Below are 22,751 nucleotides of genomic sequence, written 5' to 3'. Positions count from 1 at the left end.
CAGTAATGCGATCTTGCAGAGTACATGGTGCCCATGAGATACCACTCTATAGCTGCCCAAACCATCATCGAACTACCGGCGTGTTTCACTTTCGGGACGTAAACTCGGTCAGAAGATGCAAACAGTAAGAAACACAACTCATCCGACCAAACAACTTTCTTCAATTGCCTCATAGTCCATGTTTTATACCTTCGGCCGATTACGGGCATTTGCGTCATTGATTAGTGGTTCTGGGATTCCCATTCGCACTGCAATTCCCTGCTTGTTGAGCTCCCTTGGTGTTGTTTTGGCGCCGACAGGGTTCACGAGTGCAACATTCAGTTTTGCTATAACTTACTTGTTATCACAATACTCTCCACCTGTCACAATCACTCAACACCAACTTTTGCCTTTGTCGTGACGTACTGGATGATGTTTACCTGCTTTCCCTGTGTGCGGTATAAATCTTCGATACGATACCTCTTCAAATACCAAACACTCCGGCTATCTTGGTAACAGAAGTCCCCACCATACCAGCACCAACAACACACCCATGTTCTGCTTCACTTACTATTAGCTCCGACATGATGCACTCACAGCTACACAGGACACTTCCCTGACCACGACTGACACTTGATATACAGTATATTGAGGAGATTGTGCCACCTACAGGCTTGGCTGCCATCCACATTTCTCGCCATGTATGCATTTCTCGCGCTGGTTCCGTATTTTTGTCCAGCCCCCGTAAGGTGGTTCTAACAGCCAGAGATTTCATGCGAATGCTGCAGTGGACATGTCCACATTACGTGCACGTCGCGGAAGTTATCTCCGCTCACTTCGCATCTTCTATATGTGTGTCCCTTACGCATCAACTATCGCACTGTCGTCGGTCCCTTGGCAGTACTCACAGTGAGAGTGATGACGATCGCTGCTTCACTATTGGTAAGATATATTTAAATATTTTTTTAATGATAACCCATCACAAGAACATCCTTGTAGAATGTTAACTGCTTGTCCGAAAGAACGGATATCATTTTGGCTCACCGGCCATTTGAACAACTTCTTCTGTGCGGATGCACAAACAGTGCCCGAAAGCTTACGGAAATCGGCAGTAAAGCTGCTAGTAATGAGTATAATGGGCACGGGCACTAAGAATATAGGGCGGGACAATAAGTGCCGAATGTGGGTCTCGCGAGAGGCGTGCCAGAGCTAAGTACCTGCAGTCGCACTATCCTCTGTGTCTTCGGTGGCTAGATAGAGCGTCTGCCATGTAATTAGGATATAACGGATTATAGTCCCGGTCGGCGCACACATTTTCAATTGTCCCCTTTGACTTATATCAACGTCTGTATGCAGCTAGAGGTAGTCATTTCATTGTATACAGGGTTGTCCATTGATAGTGACCTGGCCAAATATCTCACGATAAAAGTATCATACGAAAAAACTACAAAGAACGAAACTAGTCTTGCTTGAAGGGGGAAACCAGATGGCGCTATAGTTGGCCCGCTAGATGGCGCTGCCAGAGGTCAAACGGATACCAACTGCGTTTTTTAAAATAGGAACCCCCATTTTTATTACATATTTGTGAAGTACGTAAAGAAATATGAATGTTTTAGTTGGACCACTTTTTTCGCTTTGTGATAGATGGCACTGTAATAGTCACAAACGTAGAAGTACGTGGTATCACGCAACATTCCGCCAGTGCGGAAGGTATTTGCTTCGTGATACATTACCCGTGTTAAAATGCACCGTTTACCAATTGCGGAAAAGGTCGATATCGTGTTGATGTATGGCTATTGTGATCAAAATGCCCGACGGGCGTGTGCTATGTATGCTGCTCGGTATCATGGACGACATCATCCAAGTGTCCGGACCGTTCGCCGGATGGTTACGTTATTTAAGGAAACAGGAAGTGTTCAGCCACATGTGAAACGTCAACCACGACCTGCAACAAATGATGAGGCCCAAGTAGGTGTTTTAGCTGCTGTCGCGGCTAATCCGCACTTCGGTAGCAGACAAATTGCGCAAGAATCTGGAATCTCGAAAACGTCGGTGTTGAGAATGCTATATCAACATCGATTGCACCCGTACCATATTTCTATGCACCAGGAATTGCATGGTGACGAGTTTGAACGTCGTGTACAGTTCTGCCACTGGGCACAAGAGAAATTAGGGGACGATGACAGATTTTTTGCACGCGTTCTATGTAGCGACGAAGCGTCATTTACCAACAGCGGTAACACTGCACTATTGGGCAAACGGAAAATCCACGATGGCTGCGACAAGTGGAATATCAGCGACCTTGGCGGGTTAATGTATGGTGTGACATTATGGGAGGAAGGATAATTGGCCCCCGTTTTATCGATGGCAATCTGAATGGTGCAGTGTATGCTGATTTCCTACGTAATGTTCTACCGATGTTACTACAAGATGTTTCACTGCCTGACAGAATGGTGATGTAATTCCAACATGATGGATGTCCGGCACATAGCTCGCGCGCGGTTGAAGCGGTACTGAACAGCATATTTCATGACACGTGGATTGGTTGTCGAAGCACCATATCATGGCCCGCCGGAGTTCTTTCTGTGGGGAAAGTTGAAGGATTTTTGCTATCGTGATCCACCGACAACGCCTGACAACATGCATCAGCGCATTGTCAATGCATGTACGAACATTACGGAAGGCGAATTACTAGCTGTTGAGAGGAATGTCGTTACACGTATTGCCATTATTTTGAGCATTTCTTGCATTAATGTGGTATTTACAGGTAATCACGCAGTAACAGCATGCGTTCTCAGAAACTATAAGGCCACAAAGGTACAAGTATCACATTGGAATAACCGAAATAAAATGTTCAACTGTACCTACGTTCTGTTTTTTAATTTAAAAAACCTACCTATTACTAACTGTGCGTCTAAAATTGTGAGCCATATGTCTGTGACTATTACAGCGCCATATATCACAAAGCGAAAAAAGTGGTCCAACTAAAACATTCATATTTTTTACGTACTACACAAATATGTAATAAAAAATGGGGATCCCTATCTAAAAAACGCAGCTGATATTCGTTTGACCTATGGCAGCGCCATCTAGCGGACTAACCTTATCGCCGCCTGGTCACGATCAATGGACCACCCTGTATATACGAGGGTTATTCCAAAAGTAAGGTCCGATTGATTGCCAAATTGAAACCACAGTGAACATCAGAAATGTTTTACTTGTAACAATTAGCTACACCTTTCAGCTACTTCTCTACGTAGTCGCCGTTCTGACTTAGACTTTTGTCATAGCGTTGTACCAACTTTTCAATAGCCTCATCATAGAAAGCAGTCGCCAGTGCTTTCCGCCAATTCTCCACGCTGGCCTACACCTCGTTGTCTGTGTCAAAATGTTGTCTTCAAAGACAGCGGTTCATGTGACCAGAGATGAAACTCAGGGGGAGACAATTGCGGACTGTATTGTGGGTAATCTCACATTTCCATTTGAAAACGATGCAGGAGCATCTTCATTGCCCCTGCAGAATGCGGCTGAGAATTGTCTTGAAGAAGAAACAGCACGACAGTTGTGTAATGTTAGCTGCATAGCTTCAGGCGAAATTTCTCACCAGGCCCTCGTACTTGGCGGCAGACACTATTTTCTAGACATCTTTACGCACTCACTGCGAGCTCAGAAATGAGAAGAGCGACGTGATGCTAACTGGGGTTATACTAGAGACACTACCCAACACATCTGTGCAAAGCTTTATCGGATTTTCATAGTCGTTTCCATTTCGCGACCGGTCGGACCTTACTTTTGGAATAACCCTCGTATATACAGGGTGAGTCACCTAACATTACCGCTGGATATATTTCGTAAACCACATCAAATACTGACGAATCGATTCCACAGACCGAACGTGAGGAGAGGGGCTAGTGTAATTGGTTAATACAAACCATAAAAAAATGCACGGAAGTATGTTTTTTAACGCAAACCTACGTTTTTTTAAATGGGACCCCGTTAGTTTTGTTAGCACATCTGAACATATAAACAAATACGTAATCAGTGCCGTTTGTTGCATTGTAAAATGTGAATTACATCCGGAGATATTGTAGCCTAAAGTTGACGCTTGACTACCACTCCTCCGCTGTTCGATCGTGTGTATCGGAGAGCACCGAATTACGTAGGGATCCAAAGGGAACGGTGATGGGCCTTAGGTACAGAAGAGACTGGAACAGCACATTATGTCCACATGCTAACACCTTTTTATTGGTCTTTTTCACTGACGCACATGTACATTACCATGAAGGGTGAGGTACACGTACACACGTGGTTTCCGTTTCCAATTACGGATAGGAATAGAGTGTGTCCCGACATGTCAGGCCAATAGATGTTCAATAAGGTGGCCATCATTTGCTGCACACAATTGCAATCTCTGGCGTAATGAATGTCGTACACGCCGCAGTACATCTGGTGTAATGTCGCAGCAGGCTGCCACAATATGTTGTTTCATATCCTCTGGGGTTGTAGGCACATCAGGTACACATTCTCCTTTAACGTACCCCACGGAAAGAAGTCCAGAGGTGTAAGATCAGGAGAACGGGCTGGCCAATTTATGCGTCCTCCACGTCCTATGAAACGCCCGTCGAACATCCTGTCAAGGGTCAGCCTAGTGTTGGTTGCGGAATGTGCAGGTGCACCATCATGCTGATACCACATACGTCGACGCGTTTCCAGCGGGACATTTTCGAGCAACGTTGGCAGATCATTATGTGGAAACGCGATGTATGTTGCAGCTGTTTGGGCCCCTGCAATGAAGTGAGGACCAATGAGGTGGTCGCCAATGATTCCGCACCATACATTTACAGTCCACGGTCGCTGTCGCTCAACCTGTCTGAGCCAGCGATGATTGTCCACGGACCACTAATGCATGTTCCGTAGATTCACTGCCCCGTGGTTTGTGAAACCCGCTTCATCGATAAACAGGTAGAACTGCAACGCATTCTCTGTTAATGCCCATTGACAGAATTGCACTCGATGATTAAAGTCATCACCATGTAATTGCTGATGTAGCGACACATGAAACGGGTGAAAGCGGTGACGATGCAGTATGCGCATGACACTACTTTGACTCAGTCCACCGGCTCTCGCAATGTCCCGTGTACTTATGTGTGGGTTCATGGCAACAGCAGCTAACACACCAACTGCACCCGCTTCTCGTATGACGGGCCTGTTACGGACCCGTTTACGTGCTACGACCATACCTGTTGCATACAATTGGCGGTAGATGTTTTGGAATGTGCGACACGTTGTCCGGGTACCGTTCTGCATACATCCTGCAGGCTTCAGCTGCATTTCGTCGACACTCGCCATAGATGAGTATCATCTCCGCCTTTTTATTTTTCGAATACACCATGGTCACAGTTCCTACAACACTACACTGTCACAGACGTGTGGTAACACGGTGTACTACAGTTGGTCTGCCTGCGGAGACGGATGCAGAATAACAATAGCAGCAAGCGCTACATGCGGACACTGCGACAGCTAGACCAAACCACAACAATGCATTACAGCCACACTCGTAAACACGGTCGTCATCGTAAACATGTTCCTGCAGATGCTGCTCGCCGACCGTGGCCCGTGTTTGTTACAACACGCAACTGAACGCCGGAGGTTTCAAGCGTCAACTTTAGGTTACAATACCTGCGGATGTAATTAACATTTTACAATGCAACAAACGACACTGATTACGTATTTGTTTATATGTTCAGATGTGCTAACAAAACTAACGTGGTTCCATTTAAAAAAAATGTAGGTTTGTGATAAAAAACATACTTCCGTGCATTTTCGTATGGTTTGCATTAACCAATTACGCTAGCCCCTCTCCTCACGTTCGGTTTGTGGAATCGATTCGTCAGTATTTGATGTGGTTTACGAAATATATCCAGCGGTAATATATATATGTATGTATGTTTCATTGTATATACTAATATCGTTATATACATATCGTTATATCATGCACCTCGTTAGAATGAAAATATATATAAGCTACTGGCCATTAAAATTGTTACACAAAGAAGAAATGCAGATGACAAACGGGTATTCATTGGACAAATATATTATACTAGAACTGACATGTGATTACATTTTCACGCAATTTGGGTGCATAGATCCTGAGAAATCAGTACCCAGAACAAGCACCTCTGGCCGTAATAACGGCCTTGATACGTCTAGGCATTGAGTCAAACAGAGCTTGGATGGCGCGTACAGGTTCCAGAATAGCAATGGGAAAGAGGGATACTGAAGATGTTGGTCGGAAAATATGAGTTTATAACATTCGGCAGGACACTAAGAGAAGAATATTTCATTGTTCTGTATGGAGATGGTATGCACCCACAGTTAAGGAAACTTATGGACAAAATTGGAACGGTGGGAATGGGCTACATGAGAAGATGTCTCCAGTTAACGAGGCAAGATTGGAATGGAAATGAGGAGCTACGGAGACAACGTGCTCTATAACAAAAATTTTGGAGAATAGAGCGCTGTAGTGTTATGACACGTACACAGAATATCTAGCCATAGATGGCCAAGGAAGATTTTAAGCAGGGAGCTACCCGGAAGAAGGAGGAGAGGAAGGCCAGCGCTAAGATAGGGAAAAATATTTACAGAAAACAATGGAAGATTGATATCAGACCGGATGACTGGAACGAATGAGGCCTGTGGAGGTAGGGAATGCCTAACTCCAGGGGGAAATCCCGTAAAAGAAGACAGATAAGAATAATGTGCAATGTGGCGGCCTAGGGGTCACGTCCCTCGATAATCTATTTTCAACATAACATAACATAGTGTGTTGTATTTTCATCGGTTCATCATGTACGATAGTTAGCGTAAGTTCAAGTTCAGCAACACATTGTGACTCTAGGAAAAGTTTCTCTTGTGTCAATTCAAGACAGCTACTAGCGCCATTCGTCAGACACTGCTAGCGAGGATAATCTTACGTGTAAGTCTAGAGCACATTGTGCTGCGGTGTAATCATATTTCAGTTTTTTATATTGGGTTTATGAGGTGGGGATAGAACACCGACTCAGTATGAACCTAGGTGAATGTGGAAGACCGCTTTTAATCCGCGGTCGTACTGACTGGTGCATCAAAAGTCATTAATCCGACGAGTAATTCGACAGCGTTTCTCTAAGATCAACCCACTGTGCGCTGAGTTATACGAGGAGGTCAACCACAATGCGCTGCACATATATATCAGACGCATAGCACAAAGCCCATTCGTACATAAACAAGACAACATATTTATTTTCGTCCGGTACAACGGACAATTTCATCTCAGGAATAAATTAAAACAGTCTGAATGCTTCAAAATAGTTTGAATGCTCCGGTTCCGAACAACGTTTTCGGGGGCTTTCCCTTTGTTTTCATAAGAATGAAGGGTCTGGCTATCGCCTCCAATATATACTCAATTAGGGATCCCTCTGCCCATTTCCCAGCCCACTGGGGTATCTGGCTGAAAAGTTCTACAACCACCTGCCCGGCTGTCGTGGGTGCGGAATTAAATTGATATACAGGTTCGGCAGATTCGTTTTTGCAGTTCGGCAATTACTGCTCATCACGCCTTTCATGCGATGCCCAGCGTCGAAGGAAAGCATCGGATTGATCGCGTTACAACCAAAATGATTTTTAAAGCGTAGTTGTACGCGTCCATTCGATACAGCGGTCCCAAGTTACTCTAGTGCGCTATTCGGTTTAGCAGTATGTTTTCACAGGATCATTAAAAAACACGCACAATATCCAACAGCGACTTGTGTTCCGCACTGACCAACTGCTCCTACCGCCAAGCAGCATCGCTATTCACGCGCTTATGGTTTACTATGTTTGGACTCTGCTACTCACTCCAACTGCCATCTAGTGGCAGCTTCAAACTGGACAGGTCAGACTGTCCAGTATAGTCTGCTCCCTGTCGGAAGAATTTGCAACCTACGTGTGGAAGTGGATCTCCCAGGTCCTTTGTGCACGCAGGTAGGATTAGCCGTTGTAACGGCCGAGCAGGTAGCTGCGAGACTCCATAGCGGACGGGTGTGTATGTCTTCCAGCTAAGCCAGGAGCCGCAGTTGGCGCGCTGCCTGTGCAAGTTGTAAAGTTTAATGTAATAAACACTTATACCAGACAACGTGTTCTGTCTAGTTATTGTGACTGGAAACAAGGGGAGGACAGTAAGTCCTCTCGCACTATACATTCACACTCCAATGTGCCACCATGGGAAGAAGAGCCCGCGCACACATACTGATTAAAGCACGTTTACACCTGTGCGCCAAGTGGCTAGCCGCCGTGCGGGTATAGCTGGTCTCACACGGATCTAGAGACGCCCAATGTGAACACTGATGGAATCACTCTGTAGCACATGCCGTGGAAGAGGCATGCAACCTACATGCGTGCCTCTACTTGCATATGGGGAAAGCGCAGTATAGGCGACTAGGCGTAAGGCGCACAGGCATAAACGCACCTTCATTCTTCGTGTTTTACTGTCTTTGTTAAAACATATGGCTAAAACTACTATTGCACTAGACTAATTTGGGACCACTTATCGAATGCGCACTTAAAATTACCCTTTAAAAATAATTTTTTTGTGAAGGGAAACAAACCAACGCTTCCTGTTGACACTGGACGTCGCATTATTTTGGGCTAACTCCCACTGATGTGGTCTTCAGTCCAAAGACCGGTTTGATGCAGCTCTCCATCATACCTCCTCATGTCTGAGTACCTACTGCAGCCTACATCCTTCTGATTCTGATTATTGTATTCATCTCTTAGTCTCCCACTGCAATTTTTACGCTCCTCACTTCCCTTCAGTACTAAATTGGTGATCTTTATATATATCTAGATTCCTATCAACCGAACCCTTCTTCTAGTCAGGATGTGCCACAAGGTTATTTTCTCCAGAATTCTATTCGACGCCTTCTCATTAGTTACGTGATCTACCCATCTAGCCTTCAGACTTCTTCTGTAGCGCCAGATTTCAAACCAAGAACTTCCTCCTATACTCGATGTCTCCAGCTATACATTGTGAAAACAGAATTGCAAATATCTGCCGAAACACCAGAGCAAATGCGCATGACGGGTCAAGCAGCTCAAACAGGCCAACCCAAATAAATCCAGAATTAATAAATATATCCACCTGCGGTTTTCGCCAAGTTACAGCGGACAAAATGGCGAATTTCCAGACTTTCGCAAGTACTTTTCATGGTTTATAGTCGTCGAATTTGCAAGATGCTTCTAGGAGTACTTCAACGAGATAACTTGTATGGAACTTGATCAAATAATATCAATATAACAGAGCAGGAAACCACAGTCCCCCGGACAGGAAAGACGTTCCACAAACGTCTGACCTATTATACCAAATGTAAGCGAACACACAACTCAGGTATGGTTCATGTATTTGCCTGTGTGCTTGAAGCCCATCAGATTGCGTTCTGCTGTTGTAGCAGTCAGATAAGTTGCTCGTAAAGTTAGTCAGAGATTCAAAATGTATACGCCAGTCAAAAACGTAAATATCGTTTATGGCAAATGTCACCAAACTATTAAAGCAGCAGTGCGGTTGTATGCTGGACAAACGGCAGACAGTGTGATGCCAACATGACGAATGTCCCTCCCATTCCATTTAGAGGACATTTAGAGAGCAATTTAACGGCCGTTCAGGAAACGTAAAATTTTCTTCACGCTCACCAGGCTTAACAACTATAACGCTTTTCCTGTAGCGGAAATTAAATGCAAATGGCTCTGAGCACTATGGGACTTAACATCTGAGATCATCAGTCCCCTAGCACTTAGAACTACTTAAACCTAACTAACCTACGGACACCACACACATCCATGCCCGAAACAGGATTCGAACCTGCGACCGTAGCGGTCGCGCGGTTCCAGACTGAAGCGACTAGAACCGCTCGCCCACACCGGCTGTCCGGAAATTAAAACAAGGCGTCTATTAGCAAACACCGACAACTCCCGAAGGCATGAAAATAGTGCCTTATAACACGGGCCTATTTTGGTCGTTAATCCACGTGAAATTCAACCTGTAGTATTGTTTCTCCATAACCACTTAATAGCCTATAGCAATGCTCAGGGTCAAATTTTTGAGCATTTGTTATGACAGCCACATAATAAAAACACGATCCGCACGTGAGACACGTGTTATCTTACATTTACCGTAATAGGGCAGACGTTTACGGAACCTCTTCTCGCGAGGGTGGAACAATGGATTGCGGCACTATTATCTTGATACCATTTGATCGAGTCCCATACGAGGTACGTCGTTGAAATTCTCTTAGAAGTATCTTCCAAATGCCACAGATAAAAGCATATTGTCCCATTAAAAAATGACAAAGTCGGTGCCGTAATTCGGCAACTATAAACGATAAAAATTATTTGAGAACGTCAGGAAATTCGCCATATTGTCCGTTATAACTTGATGAAAACAGCACCTCGATATATTTATTCATTCTGGATATATTTGGGGTGGACTATCTTAGCTCCTTCACCCCGTATATTATCGACCATCAGTTAATGAAAAAGTGAAGGAGGCCTAAGCTGTTGGAAGAATTGTTTATTCTACGAATTCATTTACAACCTCTTTCAAGTTCACAACCGTTCTCCAATTTCGACCGCAAATAAACTTTATCATTTGGCGATCTTTTCATTCTCGACCAAGTTCTTTGAATATTGAGGTGTGCAACTAAATCCTAGAAAATGGGAACCAAAGCTAAGTACTATACAACCTACAGCACTCGCATCTTAATAGAAGCTTATTAGATTCATGTTCTTGATTTAGTAACTTGCAAGGTAGTCCCAGCCCCATTTACATCCGTAGTCCATAAGGTATGGACCAGCGTAGGATGTTTTAATGGAGGGCGTACAGCAATTTTGACCAGAAATAGAATGCGCTTAACAGGATGACAAGTCCCGCAGAGTGGTGATGATGATTTTGGTTTGTGGAGCGCTCAACGGCGTGGTTATCAGAGCCCATCCGAATTCCCAATCTCGCCACTTTCCACTCTCGCCATTTCCGGAATGATGATGATGAGGATAACATGATCATCCAGTCCGAGGGCGAAAAAAATCCCCAACCCGGCCGTGAATCGAACCCGGGACCTCGTGATCCAGAGGTAGCAGCGCTGACCTTTTTTCTCATTTAGTTGCTGTCGTCCGGCGTGGACGTCCTATGACACCCGTTCAAGTTCAGCGTTGATCCATTCAATCAGCTTTTTTATTACAGAGGGCCGCTAACTTTACGACCAAACACGCTGAGCTACCGTGCCGGCGCCACTAGACCACGAGCTGCGGACATCTAGTAGAATGTGATTTCGTTCAAGATGGAACGCTGGTTCGCTTTTAATGAAGAACGGAAGAAGTCTTCAGATGAGGTCTCAGGTCACACAGCGGTACGATCATACAGTTCGGTGAGCAACTGAACTCCATTATTTAACAAATATCTCTGCAACTTTGCGTGCAGCAGAGCTTCAAGATCAGATAGCACCTCACTTGTAAAGAAAAGAAAGGATGTTCCCCCTAATATGGTTTTGCGTGCACAATTACGAAGTGTCTGAGTATGAAAGCTTTGTGACCCCCACCTTACTGAAAGTTACACATGCAAAGAAAGGTTCAGTCTGTTATGACTAATTTGACAGTATTTACGTTCACTTTTCACAACTGTCAGCGTGTTGAAACACAAACAACAGCGAAAGGAATAACCAGCATTGTTATTCGCTCTCAATACGTTCTTGGTAAGCGGTAACAAGCTGGACAGACCTAGCTCAGAAGAGCAGCAGACCGAAACGAGAATTGTACTCTGGAGGAACTGGGTTGAAGTCATCTTCCGGTTAACGTGATTTACGTTTTCCAACGTTTCCATAAGTAGCTCTAAGTGAAATCCGGGGTGGTCCCATGAGCAAAAATACGGCACACTCTCCCACTCACACTCCCCTGTTTCTCTAATGCTATTGATATCGACTGGAAGATAAACAGATAAACATAAACGTTTCCTTCCTCTCGTCTTTCCGGCAAACTGTTGCCAGGTTAATGCTGTTCGTAGTTTCTTCAAATCGCTTCATCGTTGTGGAATCGTTGCGGAGTATCATTGACGATGATTCTGACAATGTAACTCGTTATTCAACCGCTATGCTTATGTATATCCTGCTTATTGTCAAAAAATAATGTCATAAAACATAAAGGATACAATGAGGTAAGGAGCCGTGGGACAGCTGCTAATATCATGTCGCACCGCCTTTTGCCCGCCGTAATGCAGCAACTCACCAAGTCGTTGCAAGTCTCCTGCAGAAATTCTGAGCCATGCCGCCTGTATAGCCGCCCATAATAGCGGAAATGTTGCCGGTGCAGGATTTTGTGCACGAACTGGCCCCTCGATTATCCCCATAAATTTTTGATGGGGTTAACGTCTGGCGATCTGGGTGGCCAAAAAATTCGCTCGGACTGTGCAGAATATTCTTCAAACCAATCGCGAACGGCTGTGGCCTGGTGACAGGACGCACTGTCACCCATAAAAATTGTATCGTTGCTTGGGAGTATGAAGTTTATGGCTGGCTGCAAATTGTCTCCAAGTAGTCGAGCACAACCATTTTCAGTCAATGATCGATTCACTTGGAGCGGAGGACCCAACCCATTCCATGTAAACACAGTCCACACCATTATGGAGCCATCACCAGCGAGTACAGTGCCTTGTTGACAACTTGGATTCATGGCTTCGTGAGGCCTGCGACACATTCTAGCTCTACCGTCAGCACTTACCAACTGAAATCGGGACTTATCTGAGCAGGCCACGATTTTCCAGTCGTACTTAGTCCAACCGACCTTGTCACGAGCCCAGGAGAGGCGCTGCAGGCGATGTCGTGGCAACGGTTGTTTGCTGCCGTAGCCCATTAACGCCAAATTTCGCCGCATTGTCCCAAAGTATTGATTTCTGCTGTTATTTCACGTAGTGTTGCTTGTCTGTTAGCACTCACATCTCTACGCAAATGACACTACTCTCGGACGTTAACTGAAGGCCTTCAGTCGCTGCCTTGTCCGTGGTGAGAGGTAATGCTTGAAATCTGGCGTTCACGGCACGCTCTTGAGACTGTGTATCTGGAGATGTTGAATTGCCTAACGATTTCAGAAATTGAATGTCCCATGCATCGAGCTTCAAATACCATTCCGCGTTCCAAGTCTGCTAATTCTCATCGTGCGGCCACAATCACGTCGGAAATCCTTTCACGTGACTCACCTGAGTACAAATGACAGCTCCGCCAAGGCATTGCCCTTTTTAAACTTTGTGTACGCGGCACTACCGCCATCTGTATATGTGTCCCATGGCTTTTGTCAAATGGTTCAAATGGCTCTGAGCCCTATGGGACTTAACATTTGAGGTCATCAGTCCCCTAGAACTTAGAACTACTTAAACCTAACTAACCTAAGGACATCACACACATCCATGCCCTAGGCAGGATTCGAACCTGCGACTGTAGCAACAGCGCAGTTCCGGAATGAAGCGCCTAGAACCGCTCGGCCACAACGGCCGGCTGACTTTTGTCACTCCAGTGTAAATTAGCATGTAAGAATTACGATACAATAAAACTTGACCAGCCACTAGTGAAAATTGATTACGTTTTGACACTGCCTGGTAGAGCATAGTAACCAAGAAGTTTCACACGACACACACAAAGACACACACACGCACACACACACACACACACACACACACACACATACACACACACACACACCACATTCACTCACACACTCGCTACGGTCGCAGGTTAGAATCCTGCCTCGGGCATGGGTGTGTGTGATGTCCTTAGGTTAGTTAGGTTTAAGTAGTTCTAAGTTCTAGGGGACTGATGACCTCAGAAGTTAAGTCCCATAGTGCTCACAGCCATTCTAACCATTTGAACACACACACACACACATACACACACACACACGCAAAAAGGTAAAAAGGTCAATCTACAGTATAACAGTTGAAAGTAACTTTGTTTAGCTGCCTGTATCGTTCTATTTCACTTAGCCGAGCCAGCTTATTGGCTTTGTCTTTTTTAAAAATTTAATATTGTGATAAAACTATTTACGGCGACGGAAAGCCTTGTATATGACATTTATTGCATGAAAAAGATTCTAACACCTCCTAAAAACGAAAAATCGTAAATGTTTTGAAAACACAATAAAAATATTTGGAGCTGCAACTTATCACTGTTAAAATAGGCATTAAACCTGTTTTGCGGCAAGTTGTGGAGAGTGTGGATGCAGAAATAGCCGCTGAACACTGCTAACAAACATTTGACCTGTTCCCCTATATTTAAGAGAAAAGTAATCCTTGGGCGAAAAAAGATGTTCGTATTACCTAGTGAAATAAAAGGGGAGAACTGGATATTAGAGCGAATGCCTTCTAAATCTGCGATGTATTCGTAAAATCAACAGTTAAGGATTGTTATCCTGCAAGGAAATGCTTCCATAATAAGTAACATGTTGTAGCCCCTTAAAATAGCGTGCATGATTATAATGGCAGATGTAATCAAGACGCATGGGAAAGCAGCAGTCTGTGTGTTATTATGGCGACTCGGCCGCTGTTCCAAACAGACACAGTTCGCTGGTAATTTCTGATTACAGTTTACAGTCAGCTTTCCCATTACTTCTGTGACAAAAGACTCTCTCAAGCTGTTTCGGCTTCTCGATAATGAACGGTTACTTCTGACCGAACGTGATTAAAAACGGACTGTCGTCTGCAACTTCTGTTAAAATTGAAAACGAATGCTGGGAAAGCTCACAGAAGCCGCCTCGTATGCTACGTTCAGTGCTGACGTGAGATTTCCCCAGTACGTGAAGAAGCTTGTTAGGCAGAACCATCTTAATGCACACGTGTTCCTTTACCGCCCACTTCTCTTCTACACGTTAAGACAGAAAAAGGAGTTAGCTGGTAATTATCAGGTTGTTCGGGAGGGGAGAAAGTGTGCTGCACATTAGACTCATAGCCGTTCCGCACAGTCAAAAAGAGCAGATGGAAATAGCTCTATGAGTGACCGCCACACACCTTGTAGAAGTAACTTTTTTTCATAGGCATTATTTTCTGCTTCGAAAAACGCGTAAGTGGTATATTAGTATTAGTCAGTCGGCGCAACATGACAACTCAAGCGAGTAATAATTCAGATTACTATTGTCGTTGAAGCTCCAGATCGAAAGCGGTGGCGCCGTGGCCACACAAAATGTAATCGTGTTCAGGATATGTGGGGTGCCATTAAGAAGGCAAGGTCGATTTCCTAGCACAACCGACATCCTGCTCCGTTTCTAGGAATGTCGACGTAGAGGCAACGCTAAACTCTAACCTCCTTTAATATCGTTGTTCTGCATCTTTGTTTCACTGTGGTCCTCTTACCCCTTGGTTTCTCTCATAGATGGTTATGATTGTTTCATTCTGTTGAATGTTGAACCAGCTATAATGAACCGTCCCGAAGTATTTGGGGAGTACATGATTTTAGCGTGAATGATACTACTAGAAGCATACAAAAATTTGATAAAGTTGACTGAGTGTTTTTAATTTCAGAAGTGATGAACATACAATTAGGTTTTCTGTTAGACTTACTATGTCACTTTTACATGTAAATTGTTGCAGCAGAGGAATGGTCAATATTGTAGGATGTAACAGGAACGATCATTATAAGCAAAATAGTTCAGTAAAGAAAGGCTCTAAATCCATTCCGTAAGAGCTATGAGCACTTCTTCAAGTTCGTTACAGTGTAACAAATCTATTCTAAATGGCCCTGAGCACTATGGAACTTAACTTCTGAGGTCATCAGTCCCCTAGAACTTAGAACTACTTAAGCCTAACTAACCTAAGGACATCACACACATCCATGCCCGAGGCAGGATTCGAACCTGCGACCGTAGCGGTAGCGCGGTTCCAGACTGTAGCGCCTAGAACGCTCGGCCACCCCGGCCGGCAAATCTATTCTACTGCAAGCACCCAAAGGTACTTTCAGGGAAAAGTCGCGCAACGGATTACTTCATCTGAATATTCATCTTCATACAAGCCACGATGTGCACCTTGTTTCACTACTAATCATTTCCTCTCCTGTCCCACTTGGAAATAAAAGGAGGGAAAAGGAACTATTCACATGTCTCCGCACGAACCCTAATTTCTCTTACATTTGTGGCCCTTACTCGAAATGTAGGCCTACGTTGGCGGCAGCAGAACTGTTCTGCAGTCAGCTTCAAATGCCAGTTCCCTTCGCTTCAGAGATTCCCACATGAATTCACGAAACATCTCCATAACGATCGCGTGTTGACAAAACCTACTGTAACAAACCTAACAGCGCACCTCTAAATTGCGTCGATGTTTACCTTTAATCCGACATGCTGGAGAAACCAAACACTCGAGTAGTAGTCAAGAAAGGGTCGCACTATTGTTTCATACGCGGTCTCCTTCCAGATGAACCACTTTCATTAATTCCCCCAGTAAACTTAAGTCGACCGTTCGCCATCCCTACTACCGTCCTTACGTGCTCGTTCCATTTCATATCGCTTTGCAACGTTACGCCTAGATGCTTAATCGACGTAAATGTATTAAAATTGTATTCTAACGATAAGGGATTGTTTCTCCTACTTATCTGCATTAATTTTCAGTGCTCTACATTTAGAGCAAGCTCCCATTCATCACAACGACTAGCAGTGTTGTCTAAGTCATCCTGTATCGCCCCAGGACGACACCTTCCCGTGCACAGCAGCATCATCAGCAAACAGCGACAGATTGCTGCGAACCCTGTCCGTCATATCATTTATGTATAAGGAGCAGTCCAATGAAAAGAAGACAGATAGAAAAAAGCAAGTGAACTGTTTACTATTTCGCTAGTAATCGCCGTAAATGTTAATTCATTCATCCCACTGTGAGACAAGACTGTCAATACCTTCATGGAAAAAATGTTGGCGGTTGCCTACGGAACAATGATTGTACCCAGTCGTGCACTTCTTCGAAGTAAACCGACGACCATGAATGTCTTTCTTCGGGGCTCCAGAAATATGGAAATAGCTTGGGGAGAGATGAGGACTGTATGGAAGTCGTAAGGACTTCCCAGCGAAGCTTCTACAGCGCAGTCGAAACAGTCGTACCAACATATGAAGAAAGACATTCGTGGCCGTCGATTTGCTTCGGGCAAGGAGGTGCTCGCGTTGGTACAGTCCTGGTCCCGTAGGCAACCGGAAACAACTTTCCATGAAGGCATTGACCGTCTTGTCTCACAGTGGGATAATGTATTAACAAATGGTTCAAATGGCTCTAAGCACTATGGGATTTAACATCTGACATCATCAGTCCCCTAGACTTAGAACTACTTAAGCCTAACTAACCTAAGGGCATCACACACATCCACGCCCGAGGCAGGATTCGAACCTGCGACCGTAGCAGCAGCGCGGTTCCGGACTGAAGCGCCTAGAACCGCTCAAATGTATTAACAGTTTGCCCATTACTATTGGTACAGTAAACAATTTACTTACTTTTTTCCTATTTCGTTTACATTTGACTGACCCTTTATGAACTGAAACAACCAAGAAACTGGTATAGGCGTATGTATTTAAATACAGTGATATATAAACAGGCAGAATACGCCGCTGCGACCGGCAACGCCTATGTAAGACAAGAGATGTCTAGCTCAGTTGTTCGATCTGTTACTGCTGCTATAAACGGAACTTATCAAGATTTAAGTAAATTCGAACGTGGTGTTATATTCGGCGCACGAGCGATGCGACACAGCATCTCCGAGGTAGCTATGAAGTGGGGATTTTCCCATACGACCATTTCACGAGTGTACCGTGAACACCAGGAAACCCGTAAAACATCAAATGTCCGACATCGCAGCGTCCGGAAAAAATCCTGCCAGAACGCAACCAACGACGACTGAAGAGAATCGTTCATCGTGACGCCGCAAATTGCTGCAGATTTCAATGCTGGGCCATCAAAAAGTGTTAGCGTGCGAACCATTCAACGAAACATCATCGGTATGAGTTTTCGGAGCCGAAAGCCCACTCGTGTACTTTTGATGACTGCACGGCACAAAGCTTTACTCCTCTCCTGGGCCCGTCAACACCGAAATTGGACTGTTGATGCTTGGAAACATATTGCGTGGTCGGACGAGTCTCATTTCAAATTGTATCGAGCGGATGGACGTCTGCGGGTTTGGAGACAACATCATGAATGCATGGACCCTCCATGTCAGTAGGCGACTGTTCCAGCTGGTAGAGGCTTTGTAACGGCTCGGGGCTCTGCAGTTGGAGCGATATGGGACCCCTGATACATCTAGATACGACTAACAGGTGACAGGTACGTAAGCATCCTGATCACCTGCATCCATTCATGTCCATTGTGCATTCAGACGGACTTGAGCAATTCTAGCAGGACAATGCGACATCCCACACGTCCAGAATTGCTACAGAGTGGCTCCAGGAGCACTCTTCTGCGCTTAGATGCTTTCGCTCGCCACCAAACTCCCCAGACATGAACATTACTGAGCATATCTGCGATGTCTTGCAATGTGCTCTTCAGAACAAATCTCCACCCCCTATTACTCTTATGGATTTATGGACAGCGCTGCAGGATTCATGGTGTCAAATCCCTCCAGCACTACTGCAGACATTAGCCGAGTCCATGCCACATCGTGTTGCGGCAGTTCTGCGTGTTCGCGGGGCCCTACACAATATTAGACAGGTGTACCAGCTTCTTTGACTTTTCAGCGTATATAGAGAATAAGAGTGACTCCTGAGACAGTCCTGCCGATACTATTGTCTCTGATGAACACTCTCCGCGGAGGATAAAGTAGTGGGTTCTGCTAGTTCCTCCCATATATGTCTCGCGAAGTGATCACTCGACAGAATCAGAGAAATCAGAGCTCACCCGGAGGTTCATTGAAAATCGTTTTGCCCACGCACCTATAGCAAACTAAACAGGGAAGCGATAACAAGCAGCAGTTTTCGTGGCACACTGCAACGTGACTTGTAGAGTACAGTTGAAGCTGTGGATATATATTTGAGCGATAGTGCTTATGAGACGCCGAGGTGATGCACACCTAAACATACGTCTTAGAAACATCGTTCACAGTAAGCAACCCCCTATAGTCCACATGACACTAACAGATAATGACGTAGTCCTCTAGCATCAATGAAATGCATTTACCATGGTAATTTATGTTTCGATAACCTGGCTCTTGACTAGTGTCAGAAAGGAAATGAAAATAATGTCTCTTGCTATTTTCTAAAACACCCGACTGTTGTTACTACATAATACAGACATTACTCGTCAAATGCATTATCAAATGTCTGTAAGGTCTGCAGCGATCGGGGTTTCGTGCTCGCTGTGGGAGTACTTCTGATTTCTTTACACTATCAGTTATCCAGGCCGTACTAGGTCATCTGTAAACTGTTTTAGGGATCCAGGATTACAATCCACTCGGAAAATTTAAGCTCGACGTGGCATTATTTGAAGTGAATATTGAAATGGTTCAAATTTGTCTGAGCACTATGGGACTTAACTTCTGAGGTCATCAGTCCCCTAGAACTTAGAACTACTTAAACCTAACTAACCTAAGGACATCACACTCATCCAAGCCCGTGGCAGGATTCGAACCTGCGACCGTTGTGGTCGCGCGGTTCCTGACTGTAGCGCCAAGAACCGCTCGGCCAACCCTGGTCGGCGATATTGAAATGCTTCCTTCAAAAATGTCAGGGCCAAGTGACTTTCCGAGTACTCGGCTTAAGCCAACATTAAAAAAAACATCGGAACGACCATCATACGCATCAGAAACAATTTCCAAAATTTTTGTAGAAAACTTTAAGAGCAATGAATAAAGATAACTTCTGTGTAAAAGATCTGTGTGACTGTCACAGAGCTGCAAGAACCTTTTTTTGTTCATTCGGTAATGCTGAACAAAAAATGTAATTGATTAAGTGTTACATATTAACAGTATAGGCAGATACATCGGCAAGTTTACAACTTATCCATTCATTCAATACAGTCGTAAAGCCGACTGCTGTTAATGAATAACGCCGTTCATCGGATGTTGGAGACAAGTGTCCTCTGAATGATTCGATGCCTGTATAAAGTTGTCTGCATAGAAATATGGGACTATATCTATGCCCTTAGCGTGAAACTCGTGTAATACAGTACTGTATACTGGATGGATGAAACTTCCTCCAACGACAAACAAAACAGTACCTAATATCTATGCTTACTATTTCTCAGAAAATCAGTTTGCAAAGTTTTGCTACTTTATGTATGCTATATTCGATATATTAATTCGTTTACCAGGCGTTCTTTCACGAACAGCGAAAATTTACTTTAAGAATATTTGATGTATCGAATTAATTGTTGCCAGGAATTCGAAAAACAAATGTCAGTTTGACGTAATCAGCCTATAGGACACCACAACGTTTCGTGAACTGGTTCATATATCTGTATTCCAAGCCAGAAACAGCACTGAAAAATACTGCGATATGTTAACAAGCTCTTCTCTTAAAACGCAGGCGCCAGAGTTTGATGCAACAACTGCAATCTACACTATTCACAAAACGATCAGATAGTATAAGGTTAGTTCACAGACCCTTTACCTGTACACGGTATTAAACACTTTGAAAATGGATTCAGAATAACAAGCTCAACACGGAACCGCAATCAGTAAATTGTAACGCGCGAACACGATGTTAACTGTGTACTACACAGCTGGCAAGAATCACACAGAAGTTGATGGCCTGTAACTCACCTTCCGCTGCGACACCTACTAGCGCCGCAGCCGTGAGCAGCAACAGCAGCCGCAGACACACAGGCCAGTCCATGCTGTCCTGGGACTTCTGCTACCTTCCAGGTGTACCTCGCGATGCGCGGCCGCATGCAACAATGCCTCGCTCTCGTGGCGTCCACAACTCGAGGCGCCCGCCAGGAGGTTCGCGACCGCAGCGCCCCTAGCGGCCGAAATCCCAACTATAAGGAACTCGCTAGCGGCAGCTGCGGTGGTCGCCGGTAAAGCAGATTCCCTTTTATCGGCATATTACATGCGATTCCGATGACCGACTCCTGACAAATGCTGCCACTTTCGCGTAGATCTGTAACTACCTTGGAGAAATTGTAGTCACCAAGCGTCTTCAGCATTTCGTTACGTCTCTTCCAGAAGACAACGAGAGACAAAAGTATCCATCCAGTTTGTTTATATTTTTCGTGGTTTAAAATGCGGCAATATTTGAAAATTGCGAAAATTTGAACTTTTAGATATGCGTGAGATTTTCCTCCTAGGAAGGCGAGAAAAATGCAAAGGCAAAAGGAATGTGGAAAACTAACGAAAATGCAAGCCGAAAAAACATAGATTGTGGTTTTCGAGAATAGAATTTTGCTGCTAAACGCGTCAGACATAATTGAGCAACAAACAATAGTGAATGAAGATGTTTTCATATAGCTAATTGCTGTTTTTATACTTTTAAGCTCCCTAACAAAAATCTAAATTTTGTCCTTTCGAAATTCTATTGCTAGTTCGTCGTTATTAAATGAGAGGATTTGTTCTGGCATATTAATCAAGGGTATAAGATCCATACCAGCCTAGGCTTTAGGGGACAACGAACGTGAAACACTTCAGGAACTTTTATTTCAAGGAGAGTCACTCAGATACTGATAAACCTCAACTAGCAACAAATGGTTTCCCCATATTGCTTAGAGTGATAAATAGTTTGTTCCATACCGCTTCCTCCATGCTTGCCCTTCAATATCTTTCAACATTATGTCCCCAATCATCTCACCTCTATAATTATCCGTTAGAGGAGTAATTCGCTTGTTCACTGAATCTTTGAATGTATGTTAAACTGTATTAGCTCTGTGCTGTCTTAACTCTGTAGAACTTTCACTGTCGGGAAATAACGTGTAAGTAAACAAATGGCGCTTTGTAAATTAGTGAACAAAGAGGATTCTGGATTTGTTGGTACAGTCACACATAGGACAGTTATTATTATTGATGAAACGGAAATACGAAAGGTTCAAAGTTAATTAAGCCCGTACTGCATCAACAGTCCTGCTTTGGGATTATCTGACCTTTACTATCTTCAGAATTACGTGAAATGAAGGGCACGTATTTTCTCTATACTCGTTACCTCGCCAGCTTCACAACGCATCCCTGTTACAGACAAAATTTAACGGGTCAATAGTCTGTCGTGCGGCAATCCAGTATTACCTGAGAAAGTGTAGCATGTACCAGGTAGCAGCAGGAACGTGACGAGCAAGGTATAGACGTATTCAAGTACAAAATGATGGTCGTTGTTATCGCGGTTGAAGCACAAAATACTTTAACAGTTGCGAATAGTTACTAGAATTTGATGATACCGTTGCCAAGTCAAAAAGCGGATAGAACAAGATATGGAATAGTTTCGATATAATAGACGGTAGATCATGTTCACAAACTAACGAAAAATAAGGCAATGGTGATGAGGAGCAAAAATGGAATATCTTCTCTAGAGGTGTGAAACAAGCCGAGAAATGCTGAATTTGATTGTCTCTAATGGCGATCTGTATAATTGTGCTGTAAGATAGTTGTTTCTCCGTCACTGCGAAAAGTGCAAGGAAATAACAATTCCGTGTAAACTTTATAATTCTGTCGTGCTTTCAAGTAGGCAAAAAAAAAAAAAAAAATCAGAAATATTGTCATGGCAGTGTCGATTTTTTTCTTTGGTAAGACGCCAGAGGTGACCAGGCAAAGTGCGAGCGACAGAGCACAGTAAGCAAACTGGAT

The 22,751-nt window shown here is 44.1% G+C and overlaps 1 protein-coding gene across 4 annotated transcripts in view; it reads right to left on the bottom strand.

Moving 5' to 3' along the window:
- The window catches only part of LOC124546302, a 343,143-nt gene extending 322,279 nt beyond the window's left edge, over positions 1-20,864 (bottom strand). For 3 of the 4 annotated variants that reach the window (XM_047125026.1, XM_047125029.1, XM_047125028.1), the window contains exon 1: positions 20,745-20,864. In XM_047125026.1, coding sequence (XP_046980982.1) covers positions 20,745-20,817 — 73 coding nt within the window. In that variant the 5' untranslated portion in view covers positions 20,818-20,864. The remainder of the gene's footprint in view (positions 1-20,744) is intronic. The other variant, XM_047125027.1, reaches the window with a different exon arrangement.
- Between the last annotated feature and the right edge of the window lie 1,887 nt (positions 20,865-22,751).

The sequence above is a fragment of the Schistocerca americana genome, chromosome 1 (assembly GCF_021461395.2).
Source record: "Schistocerca americana isolate TAMUIC-IGC-003095 chromosome 1, iqSchAmer2.1, whole genome shotgun sequence".
NCBI classification, from domain to species: domain Eukaryota; kingdom Metazoa; phylum Arthropoda; class Insecta; order Orthoptera; family Acrididae; genus Schistocerca; species Schistocerca americana.
This window is presented reverse-complemented; position numbering and strand designations above follow the sequence as displayed.